This window comes from Dreissena polymorpha, chromosome 16 (assembly GCF_020536995.1).
Source record: "Dreissena polymorpha isolate Duluth1 chromosome 16, UMN_Dpol_1.0, whole genome shotgun sequence".
Taxonomy (NCBI): domain Eukaryota; kingdom Metazoa; phylum Mollusca; class Bivalvia; order Myida; family Dreissenidae; genus Dreissena; species Dreissena polymorpha.
Window position 1 is genome coordinate 49,904,810 of NC_068370.1, and position 18,737 is coordinate 49,923,546.

The 18,737-nt window shown below is 36.1% G+C and overlaps 1 protein-coding gene across 2 annotated transcripts in view; it reads left to right on the forward strand.

Annotated features, from left to right (window-relative positions):
* The window catches only part of LOC127862067 (uncharacterized), a 90,954-nt gene that overhangs the window by 39,591 nt on the left and 32,626 nt on the right, over positions 1-18,737 (forward strand). For both annotated transcript variants that reach the window (XM_052401014.1, XM_052401013.1), the window contains exon 3: positions 12,815-12,911. In XM_052401014.1, coding sequence (XP_052256974.1) covers positions 12,815-12,911 — 97 coding nt within the window. The remainder of the gene's footprint in view (positions 1-12,814; positions 12,912-18,737) is intronic.

Sequence of the window (18,737 nt, forward strand, 5' to 3'; positions counted from 1 at the left end):
GGTGATTTTTTACTGTATCGAAAAGATGACAACATCAATTAAAAACAACAACAAAAGCATTACATGTTACTCGCGTAGTATGCTAGTCGTAGTGCTTACTTATCCGCTGTAGGCTTTTATGGCTTTTAATGGCGCGCTCTGACAGGCATTCTCAGACAAGTTACTCCGAGTTCGACAGCAAGAACTAAACAATTATGAAAATGTTTCAAGTTACTATTAGATGTTATATCCGTGTTAGAAACTTGCTTAAACTCTGTTTACGTAAATAATCCCACAAGACTTTTGATCACTTTCCACAGTTATGGATTGTTTTAAATTGCTGGAAATTAAAACACTAATCAATTTCAATTGTATTTATGAACCGACGCTGCAATAGAAACTGCAGTAGGGAAAAGGTTTGATACTATCGTAATAACGAGGTCCCTCGGCACAAAACAAGGCAGTTATCTTTCAATTAAGGCAGATTAGAACCGGGACTTTACGGCGGTTAATGAATACGCAAACTCCCAAAGGCGTTTTCATATCCACGAGCAGGGCGACTTTGACCGTCGATGACCACCGGTTTTATGCAAATACAACATTTCGACCGTGAAGAAACATTGTAATGAGGGAAATTATATACTGCGTTTCTCTCACGTGGGCATTTGATAGAATTTATTGTGAATTCGGTGAATTCAGTGAATTGATTGGCCAAACCAAACCGCGAGATTGGAGAATAGTTCCCAGGGGCATATAACAATATTTCGTCATCGTGCAAATAAAAAGGGGATTTCGATTTTCGATTGTTATTTTGTGCTTTAACACGCATGAGTTCAGTTTTGATTGCTGTATTTTGTGAGTTTAAAGCGGCATTAAAAGCAATTGATTATAGTATCGACTGTTCGCAGACTGATGTTGATGGGCACGAATATTCTCTAGCACTGGTCTGTGCTCATGTACCGGATGTGACGTCAGCTTTTTTGCATTAAACAGGAAGCAATCATGCATAATTCCTCGAGTTTTGAGTCGCTTAATGCGTTAGCACGTTTGGCAATATGCGTCCTCGTGTTGATGAAAGTAATTAAGCATAAAAACTATATAAAAAATAAAGTAGTACAGATGATTCAACGATTCAAATTAAGGGGACGTTCTACCGAATAAACTGATTTTTACGTCGTGTGCGTTTTTGAAGAATATTCTTTTACTTTAATGATTTTCTTAACTTGTAACATTCTCGTCTCTCACCCTTTGAATTATACTTAAATTCAGAATGTCTATAAATACGTGCACAGTGCAAGCATTACATGGCAACTAAGACCTTGTTTTGATAATCTTAAGCCATGTACATACATGTATCATTCTTAAATGGCGATGCAAATGTCAAACTTAGTAAAGCCTATTATCTCCGTATTAGTGTGATATTGATCGGGCATCGTAGCTCGTAAATTTACGCAATGCTTCGGAAATGCCCGTGATTGAATCTCCGCAAAAAATGGTGATCGATTTCATAATGTTCTTGAAGTCTTGGAATTTGCGTAAATGACTCGGCAATTTCCGTGACAACCATGGCAATTTCCGAGATAATGTCGTGAATTTCAGAGAATAGCGGCAAGTATGATCGAGCATTTGCAACAGATTTCAACTTTACCAAAGTGTCCGACGATAGTCGATGACAACAAACCACACGTGACTTTAAATTATATACCATGCTCATTTAACAATCTTGAATTATGACTGCTGTTCTCAAGAGTGAGGTATGTGCCATGTGCTTTGAAATTGCACACGTTACAACACAGATGATGTCTTTATAACATTTTACACGTGACGCTGTTGCCTCACTATCGAAGATCAATACAAGCTCCGCGTGCAGTTTGTAATTTATAAAGAAATTTCTTTCATAGCATCGCAATGTCCATCTAACAATGGCAAACAGTGAACAGTTCAGATGTCATACAATTTGTCACGCCGTTCAGCAAACACACGTCAAAACGGGACATACAATTAGGACAACCGGTTAGAATGGTCGTTTTGACTTAGTGTGACAGTTTTGTTACAGTTTTGTGATAGTTGTCTCCTACCGGTGAAACCGGAGGGGACTTATGGTTTGCGCTCCGTCTGTTAGTCTGTCTGTCCGTCACACTGTTCTGGATCCTGCGATAACTTTAAAAGTTCTTCATATTTTTTCATGAAACTTGAAACACAGATAGATGGCAATATGGAGATTATGCACGTCATTATACCCCCACAAACGAAGTTTAGGGGGGTATATAGGAGTGAACTTGTCGGTCGGTCTGTCGGTCGGTCCGTATTAAGTGTCCGCTCTCTAATTCAAGAAGTTTTCATCCGATCTTCCCCAAACTTGGTCAGAAGTTTTATCTAGATGATCTGAAGGCCAAGTTCGAACATGGGCCATGCCAGATCAAAAACTAGGTCACGGGGTCACTTAGTGCGTTTTTTAACATTTAGCATGGTGTCCTCTCTCTTATTCAAGTAGTTTTCATCCGATCTTCACCAAACTTGGTCAGAAATTTTATCTAGATGATCTGAAGGCCAAGTTCGAACAAGGGCCATGCCAGATAAAAAACTAGGTCACAGGGTCACTTAGTACGTTTTACACATTGAGCATGGTGTCCGCTCTCTATTTCAAGTAGTTTAAATCCGATCTTCACCACACTTGGTCAGATGTAACTAGATGATGTGTAGGTCAAGTTCGAACATGGGCCATGCCGGGTCAAAAACTAGGTCACGGGGTCACTTAGTGTGTTTTAAACCTCACCGTGTTTTCCGCTCTCTAATTCAAGTCGTTTTTATCCAATCTTCACCAAAATTTGTCAGAAGTTGTATCTTGATAATGTCTGGGGCAAGTTTGAATATGGGTCATGCCGGGTAAAAAACAAGGTCACGGTGTCACTTAGTGCGTTTTAAACATCACAATGCAGTCCGCTCTCGAATTCAAGTAGTTTTCATCCAATCTTCACCAAACTTGGTCAGAAGTTGTATCTAGATGATGTCTAGGTCAAGTTTGAATATGGGTCATGCCGGGTCAAAAGCTAGGTCACGGGGTATCTTAGTGCGTTTTAAACCTCACCCATGTTGTCCGCTCTCTAATTCGTAGTTTTCACACAATCCTCACCAAACTTGGTCACAAGTTTTATCTAAATGATCTCTAGGACAAGTTTGAACATGGGCCATTCCGGGCCTAAAACTAGGTCACGGGGTCACTTAGTGCGTTTTTTAACATTCAGCATGGTGTCCACTCTCTAATTCAAGTAGTTTACATCCGATCTTCACCAAACTTGGTCAGAAGTTTTATGGAGATGATCTTAAGGCCAAGTTTGAACATGGGCTTTGGGTCAAAAACTAGGTCAAGGGGTCACTTAGTGCGTTTAAAAAAATTGAGCATGGTGTCCGCTGTTTTTTGTGAAGACGACATGCAAAATATTATGTGTCAATGCGGCACGTGGGGGTATTCGTCACGTCTGTGACAAAGCTCTAGTTTTATTTTGTTCCTACGTCAAGAATTCTGGTTGCTATGGCAAAAATAATTTAATTTTTTTTTTACTAACAATGGTGGAGTATCACCGGTAGGGGACAATATTGCTTGGCAATCTCTTGTTTAATATAATGACTTTTTTCAAAAATACTAAATTCTTTAACCCTTACAGTGCGGGAACCGAGTTGTGAAGGCCTTTGCAAACAGTTTGGATCCAGATGAGACGCCACAGAACGTGGCGTCTCATCTGGATCCAAACTGTTTGCTATTCTGATAGTATTCTTTGAAAAAAAATCGAAGAAAATGCTAATTTTAGAAATTCAGCAGACGACATTTTTGCAGACGACAAATTTCCCAGCATGCAAAGGGTTAAACAAGTCTAATTAAGGCTGATTGGACTCTGATCAGACTCTATCCAAATGTATTTGTGTAATTCAAAAAAAGGAAACTTGTCATAATAAGTATATAAGTTTAAGGGTGGGGCTACTACATGTATTTCATTTCGAGACACGAGGCACAATATACTTGATTTATATTGCGCAGTATTATTGGCTTTGTTTGCTATTGCTGTAATCAGTTGAACTCATTCTCTGGAATAACGATCGGTGTACATTAGAAACAGACTAACATCTTGCGATAATCCAAGAACCCGATCTGAAAAACAGACGCGTAATATCTACTTCTTCAGACAAACATTCCAAGCACGTGCATTTCGTGCTCTCTACTGAAGCTTATCTCGTGCAGTTGCGCAACAATTACACGAGGCTCGTTTACCAGACACCTATATAGCAAGTGGTTGTTTCCAAGAACAGTTCCAAACATATTCCAGATCTTAACTTTTATATTGGATTTGTACGTACCTTAAAGGGGCTTTTTCACAGATTTTGGCATGTTTTGAAGTTTGTCATTAAATGCTTTATATTGGTAAATGTAAACATTGGATCTAAAAAATCCAATATAAAATCAAGAATAAAAGTAAATAAAGAAAAAAAAGTAATACCCATCGGGGCTCGAACCACGGACCCCTGGAGTCCTGGAGTAAAAACCAATTGGACCGCTCGGCTATCCTGCCAAATATGTATGAGCGATGTATTTCATATAAGCAATCTTCGTAGTTTCACAAAATTGAACGACACCAACAGAACTCTCAAAATTATTCAATCCTTTCGCGTTGCAACGCTTTATAATTTTGAGGTTTTTAAATCGTCAAAAGATGCATATAAAAGCTATATTAGGGCATGGTTAATGTTCAGTATTACTGTTTCCACACAAATATCATAACTAAAACGAAAATTTGCGAATCTGAAACAACTTTCTTTTTTCAATTTTGTCAATTTACCCAAACGTGAAAAGGCCCCTTTAACTGCTTACGATTTCTAAACGCTATGCGTTATAACGATCTCATAGTTAACCCCTCAAGCGTTGTGGAAAGGGAATTCAATATGGGTTTAAAGGAATACACTAATGCATTCGCTTCTGTGAATGTTTAATAATTTCAGTACGGTTTATGACTAAGTGCATACAGTGCTCTTCATTTTGAACTTGCTTAAGACAGTAGTAACATGTCACACTCCATAAGAAACGTAGTTTTATTAAACAGAAAAACGTAATTCTCAATTATTTATCCGATATGATTCATAGAGAATTAGTTTTATTGAAAATTCAGTAAAAAACTATCGGGCAAAAAATCGCCCAACAGTTATACTAGTAAGTAATGTAATACAAGCAGTAGATAAAAAGGTTAAATGTCTGTCGATTTGTTTGTATTTTCAATAAAACAAGGCAAACTATAAGTACCCAAACCATAGGGTAATTAACAGTGTAATTGTATTTAATACTAATACGTTGATCGTTCACAGCTCCTGAAAGCAGTTTCTGGTTGTACGTATTATAATTTTATAAATCATAGCATTGTTCATCAATAAATTCTGTTCAAAATGTCAGTGTACCGATTTTACCAAACATAAACTCTTCATTATTATTTATAAATATGTAGTGTTTCTTTACCTCGAAAACAACCACTAATAAGTTCTGTTATAATTGTCTTTTACCCGGATGCCTCCCGGATTCCAGCAAGCTATCTTATCACCGGTTATAAGCAATGGTGATACGAAACATTTGCGTTACACTCGTGATATCAGCTTGCAAATTAATGCATTTTAAATGTACCAAGATGTTTCTTGTATAAAAGAAATGTCGACTGACGAGCGGAATAAAATTCGCATTTATCATGTTTGTATACTGAAAATGTTGCGCTGTTAATGCGTATACCAGACATGATAACGTGTGTTTCCACGCCTTTTGCATATTTAGGTCAGAACAGGTGGGTCTATTAATGAGCAAATGTTGACTCGGACTATGTACTTCAAGTTCGTCCCTCACACATACTCGACAATCTGACAAACTTATCGCTGAATTATTTTTAACATTATCGCCGAAATATTATTAAAACTCATATTTCATGATCTGTATAAATTTAATTTGGCGTGTTTTACTATTGAACAGTCATATAAATACATTCGTATAAAGATACCGTTAAACATCGCACATAGATATATAGCGCATGTTTCGAATTTATTTTTATAACCTTAAATAACTGAGTACAAATTATAGCGAATTAATTTTGCTTGACACATGATTTTTTTATATTTGGTACGAATTTTATTAGAGCTAAGATTTCAAGCTATTTAGTTTGTAATAAAGAAATCGTTTTGACGAGGACTTCTTTAGGCGGGGCATTGTATGACGGAGTACCCGGAGGAAATCCCTCCTGTTCGATTTGATGGCCAGCAGCCAAACTCACGAGCACCGGAACTGAGATTAAACCCGCGTCGCCTAGGTGAGAAACGCGTGTACCAACCACTTCGCTAATAGGACTTCCTCTGCGCAAAACTCCACATGCTTTTGTTATTTACTGAAATGTGCTACATTGCAGAGGATATATTTATGTTGCTGTGTAAAAAAACGAAGCAAATGAAATACGTCACACAATATTTTTTGCTATAAACAGGATTCACCTACAGCAAAGCCAATAAAAGTGAAAAAATCCCAAAGAACCAACTTACGAAATAATAAACTTACCCACTAAAAGGTAATAGACGATTGCCCCACGTGTTTTTTCTGTAACTGACAATGGTCGTAAAGAAGAACTTTGTTTATTGGGCGTTCTGGTATAATCGTGCACAAAACGCGTTCATCATGATAGATGGATACCGTTACAGATGTGGACTCGGAATGAAAAAAAACACCTGGTTTTCCATTATCCGAAGCCTGAAATAAAATTATTGAACAGAATAGTTTAGTCTTTGCCATCATTTGATGCTGATGCTAATCTCCTATTATTGTTCAAGACATTGATTTAGGTATTGTACTCGCATATTATTGCACCTATTTTTACGTGTAAAGCTGACGTTGTAAACACACCTTTCCTGCAAAAGTCGTGTGTGTTTTTCTTAGAAAGAACCAGATTCGCAAAATAACGATTGTCATATTTTTCACATACATGTATCTTGAAAAAAAGATGCACGTGTATGCGACTTTAATTTTATAAATTAAGTTAGTATATAATTCAGTCAACTCTCTGTAATGCTTTAAGCAAAGCCCGAGTAGAAAAGTCGCAAATTCACAGGGAACGATTTCTTGGAAATACATGTACATTAGTACAATTCTAGAAGCTGTTCATAAGTAACAATTTCGCCTGAATATAATGCGTATATACATGTACATAACGTAGTTCAATGGTCTATCTCTAAAGTGCAATTAGTGTGCATGTTCGCCTTTCTGAAGCACGCGTTGTCACGTGCGTGTGATTTATACATTTGATGCATTTGTAGCTTTGTAGATGAAAGAGCAATGGCTAAAGTATAAGCTGGTATCAATACTAGGAATATACATTTATTAACCCATTGAGAGCACTTCAAAGTGAACGCTTGTCTTTCGGTCATATAATCTGTAATATGCATAATGTTCAAAACGTGGTATTAATTACGCGTATGCCCATATGGAAGTTTCCATGTTTTTTATGTTTCCCCACTTTTCTTCAGAGCAATCAAGGGGCGGCGTTACGAGCTCGTGCTTTTGCTCATCTCTTGTCGCTACTCTTATCTCTTGTCGCTACTCTTATCTCTTGTGAGCCCTAATAATGTACCCTTAAATAACAATTGTGATGCATTTAAAACGAAAATTGAAACTAATTAAAAGTACTATAAATTATTATTTGATAGTGCATATCTATACAATCTAAAGAAGGTGCTTGTCCAGAAAATATTTTTATTTTCAATAAAATAAAGTTTAAAACTTCTATCAATTTCTTTATTGTGCTCATTAAGATTTATTATTGGCTGATCGTTATATTAACATTGTAAATGCACACACATGTTCAACAACTCTACAAACACTTATCAATATAGGCAACATGTGTAGCCAATCACAATCATTTTTTTTATAATTATTATTTCTCCGTTAGCTGCATGTCCGTATTGTACCGAAAAATGATACCTATGATATTGATTTCTTAAACAGAATAACAGTTTTATTAATAGATCAAATATGATCTATGTGTGCTTTACATATAGTACTTATTTGTATTTTATAATTGTAAAACTTATAAATACCTGTTCTTCATTTAAGGAATGATAAGTTGTGTGTATGTTTCGATCGGTTTCTTCATATCTACGACTCGTAATTCAGATGCTGTTGTTTATATCACAACAAGTTGGCCAACAATCTATAATCAACAATCAAATACTGCGTATGAGTAATTAAAGAATTGCACACACTATTTTGGAGACTATTTCACATTTATGTTTTCATCCGATAAACTTATTATTATGCTATAATCACCAAATAATCGATGTTCTCATAACAAACACAACGTGCAAAGAAGTAGTCTAGTAATTTAACAGTAGTGACCGAAATTCATGTATTCAACTGAATGAACATGTAGTGATTTTGATTTTTAAAAAGAAGCCCCCCCCCGTCCCCCCGTCCCCCCGTCCCCCGTCCCCCCTCCCCCCTCCCCCCCCCCAAAAAAAAAGAAACATAGGACGTTTAATATGCACTATAGACACAACACAGCAAATTAACCAAATAATAAACTGTATTATGTATTTACAAATTGTGCTATATAAAGCTCTAAAACTAAGCAATAAAATTTAATTGAAAAACGAAACGTGCGAACAAAATATCTAATGCCGAAATAATAATTGATTCGTGATCACGCATTTTATCTTCGCTTAAAAACAGCACCAGTCGCGCGTAAAATATTTCTTTCGCTTTTCGAAGTTCCCAATATACATTAGCCACATTAATGGCAACGAATGGCGTGAATTCATTTTGCCATTCAATGCAGTTTACTTAAAGATTAAATGGATTTATATACAACGATCCAAAAGCACGCAACTTGCTCATAATTTACGTACATTGTTACCGAACGGTGTCCTATTTCTTCCGCGTAGGCTTACAAATTCCGCTGTGATCTGGGAGAAATTTGGTCGGACATATATATTTCATTGATAAAATGTGCCTATTTTGTCTGCCAATTCGGTGTAAAAGTGTACCGATCACGGATTTGTTAGCGATTCAATGACAATGCTTTTTTTTCAAAGGTTTTTTATTAAAATCTAACGTGGCTGATTTCATACGCGCAATGTTTTATAAGTTATAACCATTTGTATATACCGGTAGTACTCGTCTTTTCTGTCAACGGCAATAAACCGTTAAATTGACTTAAAAAAAACACAGCAAGACACACATTGTTCACAACAGTTAAAACTTCGTATGCAATTTTTAATTTATATAAACGCAAAACTTTCAAATGATGTGTTCTACTTACTATGTTGGCAGTGAAGTGCTGTACTGATCATCGTAACAATATTTACTGATTTTTAGAAGCTTCATAACCTGACTAGCAAAATACCATTAATGTCAGATTATGTAATAAATCCATTTTTATGTCCCCCACCACTATAGTGGGAGACATATTGTTTTTGCCCTGTCTGTTGGTCTGCACCACTATAGTGGGAGACATATTGTTTTTGCCCTGTCTGTTGGTCTGTCTGTCTGTTTGCGCCAACTTTAACATTTTGCAATAACTTTTGCTATATTGAAGATAGCAACTTCATATTTGGCATGCATGTGTATCTCATGGAGCTGCACATTTTGAGTGGTTAAAGGTCAAGGTCTTCCTTTAAGGTCAAAGTTCAAAAAACCTAAATCAAAGCGGCGCAGAAGGGGACATAGTGTTTCTGACAAACACATTTCTTGTTCTAATATAGTATTTATATGTATACATAGCATTATTTGTTTGTAATTATAAGTAATGAGAAAATATGAGTCAAATTTAAACTCTGTAATAAATGTATAGGTCTAGATATAAAATATTTTATGCTAAGCAAAGTTAGGAAAGAAGTAATCGTTCGAAACCATCAATCAAATCCAAGACCAGACCTTGTCCGTAAAATCTTGCAATAGTGCTTACAAATGTCAACATCTCTAAATTTGATGGATGATGACAATTGTGTGTTACTTCGCTTAAAATGATAGATTTTCAGCATATTAAGTTAAAACAAATATTTTATTGCTCGAAACATTGATTAATTTCCGCAAAGAAACCGTGAAAAGCAATTATACTTGTTATATAAACAGATCGATTACAATAAAATTTAGCATTGTCTTGTTATTATTTTTAGCTTTGCGATAGTCTTATGATTGTGTTTAGTGTAAGAACAACACAACAAAAATTCGTAAACACACAAAAACTCAACATATTTTTATGAATTGCGTTGCGTCATAAAATTGTAAGGTGGTTCTAAATGCTTAGATTTACCAATATATTGAATATGAAATACTAATATTAATATCAAGCTTTATGATGAAACTTTATAAAACTTGTCAATACATAATAACATTCTTGCTCTTGTATGTTTTGAAAATTCTATATATAAATGATGCATTTGTGTTATCACTAAAGTCTAAATCTGTAAACCAGCATGTAGACCTTCTGCAATACTTGGGCTTATATTTAATATTTCATCTAGAATCATTCGTCATAATGTCGGAGAGATGTTGCAAACACGAACGTGCTGTATATTTTGTAAACATGTATGTCTATAGTAACGAGACATATATAAGCATATGTCAGTTACAGTAAATAAAGCGTTCACTTACATCGGAGTACCAAGTTTATCAGTCATAATATTTATTTAAAAATGATCGTTGTGTGATATACGGAAATAAAATAAAACACACACAAAAAGATTCAATGGTTTAGTACAAAGCTGTTGTTTGGAAACTGACATATTATAATAATATTCGCTAAAAAAACTTTAAAAATCACGATTGCGAACGTCGCACTTTTTCAAATGATTAAAACAAAAAACTCTGATAATTCCATTATTTATTTAATTCGTGAAAAACGTTACCTACTTGTTTCTGATCCAAGTCATATAGTTATATTTATTTATTTATTTATTTAAATTTGTCACGCAACAGGTCAGACTTCCATCGTTGTTCCGATTAATTAATTAATGTATTATATTTGTTTTCCTTAAATAGAAATTAATATATATACAGCTAGTGAATTCGTATGCGTTAACAAAAAAAAAAATAAGAAAAAAGTGAACTCAATTAACACATATATTTTGCAACCGAAATATCACATATATTTTGCAACCGAAATATAAGCATTTGGTTACATTTCTGTTAAATGTCCGACATTATAAAAAGTGAATTATTTTGGTTTGAAATAATATACACTCAGTATAAAAATATATCATTTGTGTGTTAACTAAACAACGCATAGTGTTAAAATAATACTTGTCTCAATATTGTTTTTATCACATGCCATACCTTGTTTCCCATGTAATATAACCATTACATATTTGTTTATATTACACATGTGTTATACAACATTTTTAAGCGTTTTCATTGGCTTAGTTTTCGTTTATTGACCAATGATCGTATTTTGTTATTTTGCTGAAATGAAACGTCAAATGACGTCACGAAATGGTAACAACATTCGGGATTTATCATTATTTTTGCGTAAATATTTATTAATTTGCTCAGTAAAAAGCATGTGATAAAAAAAGATCTGACACTCGTTGTCATATCATACCATATTTTATTAAACTCGTCCAGGAAATTCGTTATTAAGCTCGCCAAAGGCTCGCTTACTAACAAAATTCCTGAACTCGTTTAATAAAATATGGTATGATATGACAACTCGTGCCAAATCCTATATTTCGTTTTATGATTAAAGGCATACGAGAACAGTTTTTATATGTTTTAAAATGGGTCTCCGTTCACCATATTTCTAATAGCGTTACTCGTGATTCCGTGCTTCCACGCCGCAAAGGTCTGTTTGTATATAATACTTACATTCCGTGTTAAAAATTGCCATATCTCGCGCAGGCGTGCTATTATGTAAACTACTCCGATCTCGTGCATCGGGTGTCACAATACCAAGCTATAAATGAATTGTGTCTTCTTATTTTCCGATCTGGTCCATTGCGTGTTCTTATATGCCGATTCCGTGCTTCGCGCGTTCTTATTTGACGACCTCGTGCGTTGCGTATTTTTGTTTGGCAACACGTGCATAACGTGTTCGTATTTGCCCATTCCATGTATAACATGTTCGTTTTGGCCGATTCCATGGATAACGTGTTCGTACTTGCATATTCCATGGATTGTGTGTTATTATTTGCCGATCGCGTGTATTGCGTTCATTTCTTTGGCAAACACTTGAATTGCGCATTTGTATTTGCCGATTTCAAATGCCGATGCCAAACTCGCGCATTGCGTATTTTTTATTTACCAAACTATTTCACTGTTCTTATTTCCTGGTAACCTTCAAACTGCAATAACTTAACTCGAGTACATGGGGTATTACTTATTAGACTGGTGCTTTAAAAATCCGTCGCATTCACGCAGTGTGATAAGAAGCTACCCTGCCCGCTAATGAGACCACGTGACCTTGTTTTACTGTACAGCGGACCGCGTAGCTCCTGACCAGACTGCGCGATTGTGATGGCTGGTCTGGGGCAACGATTGCCGGATATGGCGTATGACCCATTTTCGCCTGACGCGTCTATTACACCAGAAAACAGTCGACTGTAGACACACTTTTGGTTTGTCAGTCGATCTGTTTGTCTTCTGATTAAACTTCTTCCACATTTCTCAAGCGATTAATTTTGAGCGTTAGCTATGTCGTCATCATGAAGTGCAATTCCCATTTGATTCAGCCCAATCATTCACATAGTCCTGATTGCCATTGAACAGCATGACATTTTCAACTGAAGATGAATTTCCGTGATTTATTTATCAATATGTGTGTGTTTTTTCCAGTCTGCAAGACGTGCATTGTGGGATACCTGGAGGCAAGCAAGCACTGTCCAGTATGCGACAATCTCGTGCACAAGACCAAACCACAGCTGAGACTCAGGTAATCTTCGTCATCATTATGGGCCTTGTTCTGTGGAAATAAGGCTGAATGCATGTGCGTAAAATGCCGCCCCATATTAGCCTGTTCTGTGCGCACTTGCTAATCTGGGACGACACTTTCCGCCTTTACCGGATTTTGGATAAGTAGAATCGTCCTTTTCAACAAAAAGCCATATAAGTGGAAAGTGTCGTCCCGGATTAGCCTGAACGAACAGCACAGGCTTATATGGGGCGGCATTTTACGCACATGCATTAAGCGCATTTCCCCAAAACAATGCTCATATCATCGCCGTCATCGTTACCATCATAATTATCGTCAATACTATTATATACTTGTTAATACTAATAGTTCAGTATATAATTCTGTATTTTTAAGGAAATATTGTTCTTTAGCGCGTCTATAATTATGTTTGTTCCTGAAAATAAAAGAGGTTCAAAAAGGCTATAGATCAATTCAGATCATGCACTGAAGAGAATGAAACCATCGATCAATTTAATTATTTAAATGCGCTTTAATATGCGTTAAACCCCATTGAAGAAGAAGCATTGTATTTCATATAAAAAGTGTTGTAATAATGGTTGTCAACTTTTAAAAACAAACAAAACTAGATTTGTTCTTAAATATTGTTAGGCTTAATGAGCATTGAGTTTTCCTCAAATCAAAGTTGTACTATTATTTAAAATATATAATTATCAAACTATCAAAGTTTGTAGATAGGAAATTTAAGTTTTTGAATAATTCCTGCTTACACAAAGTCAAAGCCTTAGTTAATCGCTCATTCCCGTTTCCCGCTGTAAGGCATGTTTATTATATATATATATCCCATTAAATGCTGTATTTTGACATTTGTAGAAACCTATTCAAACAACGGACCATGTTCGCTTATTTACGCTAGTCGTAAAACTGTCGCTTATTCTATCGTCCATTCAAATGTAACCCTATCCGATGCGTTGATGGTGCATGCGTAAATTGCAAGTCGGTCGTAAGAATTACCATTTGTCCGAGGTTCTCATTCTTATTCAAAGTCATCGTTTGACAAAAATCATGTTATAGCTCGATTTTAATGTCGAAATTCATGGTCTACAGCTTAAAACATTTCTCACGTTTCCATATCAACTAGAACACAAGATACAAGAGAAGTTTTCATTGATGTACGTACATAAACGAATTGTGAAATCTCACTAAACTACATGTAGTTTATCGGGGACTCGGTGGTAAACTCGTTCTTGCTATGGTTTTAAGTTCGAACACATACTTGAATTTTCATGTTCCACACTTGTGTAGCATCTCCGGATAGCAAAAATATTAGGTACATAAGTTTGAACCCTTATTATCCCCCGCCATAGGCGTAGGGATATTGTTTTGGGGTTGTCCATCCTTCCGTCCGGAGCCATATCTTGGAAGTGCTTTGGCGGATTTCATTGAAATTTGGTATGAGTATATATATGGATAGAGGATGATGCACGCAAAATGGCATTGTACACCATCCTTTAATAACGGAGTTATGGCCCTTTGTATCTTGAAAAAATCCTTTTTTGTGTCCGGAGCCATATCTTGGAAGTACTTTGGCGGATTTCATTGAAACTTGGTATGAGGATATATATGGATAAGAGGATGATGCACGCCAAATGGCATTGTTCACCATTGGTGTTGCAGACTAGCACCATTGTTCAAAATAGCAGAATGATGATTAAACAATAACGGTGTTGCGGGACTGGGAGGGTCGACCACCCATATACTTTAATTGTTATGTCACATCTAATACTTGTCAATTCTTTGAAGTTTCGACACTCCGAATATGGTCATCGCATTTCCGGAACTCCAAATTTGGTAAAAGATATATTTAGACCGGTTGATATGGCAATATTCTATATTTTCATTGGTTTACCTTTATGAATATTAATTAATGTATGTAAATTTTTGCTGAACGTTCTCTTAGAAATCGCCCAAAGCATCAGTTTGGGAAAAGGCTCTGAAACAAGTGGGTCGTATTATTTGAATTTGTGTACGTTTTGGGGGAATTTGGCATTGTTCAGTAAGTTTTATTTGTATTTGTGTGTGTGTGTCTTGTTTTCAGTATTGTATTGAGCTTATTTTACAAATAAGTTACAATGTACTTTTTTATGGATTATTGGTCAATTTTTGAAGTCTCCTAGAAGTGTATTCATATTTATAAGTAAACCTTATTTTGTATGAATGGAAGTTAAGTTTATTTTCAGAATGCGTGATTGATATTAATTGTTCATTTACATGTGTAAATGTGTAGATCAAGCATGGCATGTGTTTCTTTTCCCTTTGTTATTTCTTTATAATATTGTTTATTTCAGATAACCGCAATCTTAATCGTAATCGTAAACGCAAACGTTGTTTGAATTGATGTTGAATGATAAAGAATGATTAAACGATGTATGAACTGTAATGCGCGTTATTGAGTCTTTTAACCCTTAAACGTATATCAGGCCGACTTGCATGTGGCAACTGTTTGAAAGCAAGTCGAGGCCGTGACTTTTCGCAGTACGTGCGAAACAATTGGATAATAACGGAGTTATGGCCCTTTGTATCTTGATAATGCTTTTTTGTGTGTCCTGAGCCATATTTTGAAAGTGCTTTGGCGGATTTCATTGAAACTTGGTATGAGGATATATATGGATAAGAGGATGATGCACGCCAAATGGCATTTTACACCATTGGATAATAAGGGAGTTATGGCCCTTTGTATCTTGAGAAAATGCTTTTTTGTATGTCCTGAGCCATAACTTGGAAGTGCTTTGGCGGATTTCATTGAAACTTGGTATGAGGATATATATGGATAAGAGGATGATGCACGCCAAATGGCATTGTATACCATTGGATAATAACGGAGTTATGGCCCTTTGTATCTTAAGAAAATGCTTTTTTGTGAGTCCTGAGCCATATCTTGGAAGTGCTTTGACGGATTTCATTGAAACTTGGTATGAGTATATAAATGGATAAGAGGATAATGTTGGCATTGTCCATCTGTCCAGAAATATTTGTGTCCAGACGTATTTTGGCGGGGGATATCAGTTCAACGAATTTGCTTGTTAAACATGGTTTTCAGCTAGAAAAGTCTTTCAGAGTCGTGTATCCCTGGGTCTAGTCGAAGACTTCCGACTACCGAAGTTAAGGAAGGGATTAAGATTGCAATATCGTTTACGATAGTTAAGCGGGCGTTAAATTGAACACTTTTATTTAACATAGCCGAGTATGGACCCGAAGAATCGGGTTTGGCGGCGTTGGTTTGCGTTGATCAGTTTTGATTAAACGCTGGATATACCACGCGCGCTTGAATGTGAACCTAGCTTTCGATTGTAGTTGGGGCTAATCGAGTCGAGGTCATTGTTAAATTAGTATCGCGGTTTCCGCTAAATAAATTTAGTTTGTATTTATAGAAATTGATGTGTTAACGCACACCCTGCTTGGGATTCCGCAGTCATTTGAATTAAAGTACATTTATAGTACAACTTAAAAAATTATTTTCGTGGCATTGTCATTTTTCTTATTCAAGGAAGTATTACAATGCAGAACCTAGCACAGTTCATATATAAAATATTAAACTCGTTTCATCTCTTCTTAAGTTTCAGAAATCGATTAAGTTGATGGCATTACTTTAAAACAATATATCGTCTTACATATCGTTCGAAGCACTCTAGTAAAGTACCAACGACTATTAGGAACAAATGAGTTTAATGTAATTACTTCCCTCAAGATGTTTAAACACGAGCTCCGTTATAGCCCCGGCTTATTGGGAAACCCAACCGCAGGGTGTTTCAATATTTGCTCTCTTCTTTCGCGTGCGGTCTCCTCCGCGAAATACGCATGCGCAATGTATGCACGCCCCCGGCCACGCGGTACGAGTCGGTGGTATTGATCGAGGAAGTTCATATGAGCTTTAGCAGCCTATCTTCACAGATGAGTCTGCGAGTGGGAATGGGTCCAATTTTATGCATTGTGATCAATTTTCATGCGCAGGGAAATTGCGTTAATATCAGTATGCCGTCATTCAGGTTATTTCTATTTCCGTTCGTTGAAGAGTTCAGCCATTTTGTTAAGTTTAAATTTCAAATTATGAAGGTAAAGTTAAAGATAAATCTATTTTTAAAATCCTTTAATATTAAACATACACATTTGCGGTCATTATTAGCATCAGACAAGGGTTTCCTTGCGACGATCACACTGTACAATTCTGCATTGGCTCAATGCTTCAAAGCATAGATGGTTTCTCTTCTGCACAAAGCGCGTCACTTAATTAATGTCAATTACATGGAACTTCTTTCTGAGCTCACTTAAGAGGTTAGTGACATGTTGTCGGTTTACATGAGATTGTACAACTCCGTGAATTGGGACTATTTTCTGAGCCAATTACAGAGGCGAATTGAACGTAGCCGGTGCACGGCCGTGAATCACGGGCGCTTCCTCTTATTTGAGATGCATTAATAAATGAGCCAATGCTACATTCGAGGTGGCGCGCAGGCTCGGAAAGTTCATGGATAATTTTTCAGGGTGATTACGTTGTATGTGTTATTTCAACATATTTCTCATTATTATTAAAAATCGGCAAATGTAGTGCGATTCAGCGAAGATTCATTCATCCAAAAATGTACAGACACATACAATCACAACCAATTTGGGAACAAAAGGACCTTTATAAGATGTCATGGTAGACTTCTGCCTGTGTGGCGAGCACATTCACAGCAAATTAAATCGCTTATTACATAAAACGATTGATTTGAACGTGTTCAAGTTAATGCATGCACAAAAACATCGGCTTCTAGCCGATCTAATACATGTAAATAAATTTGAATCTTTATGCCCCCGGATCGAAAGATCGGGGGTATATTGTTTTTGGCCTGTCTGTCATTGTATGTGTGTGTGTGTCCCAAAACTTTAACCTTGGGCATAACTTTTGCAATTTTGAAGATAGCAACTTGATATTTGGCATGCATGTGTATCTTATGGAGCTGCACATTTTGAGTGGTGAAAGGTCAAGGTCATCCTTCAAGGTCAAAGGTAAAAAAAAAAAATAAGCGGCGCATTAGGGGGCATTGTGTTTCTGACAAACACATCTCTTGTTTTTCAAAGGGATGGAGCCAATGCCAATGAGGTGGCGCTTAGAATAGGAGGTGGCGCATGTTCACATTTATTGCTTATTTAACTGACATGTGTTATTTAATTGTTTCTAATATGTTAACATGACTTACATTTAATTTTGTAAATTGACTACTTCAGCAGATTTGAGTCGCGTGCTTTTTTAATTACAAAAAGTAGTTTTCATATAAAGTCTTGATGGATTTAAACGTTCGTCTTTGTTAGATATGATCATTACACATGTATTATACACAAAAGTTACCGGAAAACGACCGAGCTATCTTTTTAGCTCATCTATTTTTTGAAAAAAAATATGAGCTATTGTCATCACCTTGGCGTCGGCGTCGGCGTTGGCGTCCGGTTAAGTTTTGCGTTTAGGTCCACTTTTCTCAGAAATTATCATTGCTATTGCATTCAAACTTGGTACACTTACTATCATGAGAGGACTGGGCAGGCAAAGTTAGATAACTCTGGCGTTCATTTTGACAGAATAATGTGCCCTTTTTATACTTAGAAAATTTAAAATTTTGGTTAAGTTTTGCGTTTAGGTCCACTTTTCTCAGAAAGTATCAATGCTGTTGCATTCAAACTTGGTACACTTACTTTCTATCATGAGGGGACTGGGCAGGCAAAGTTAGATAACTCTGGCGTGCATTTTGACAAAATTATGTGCCCTATTTATACTTAGAAAATTGAAAATTTTGGTTAAGTTTTATGTTT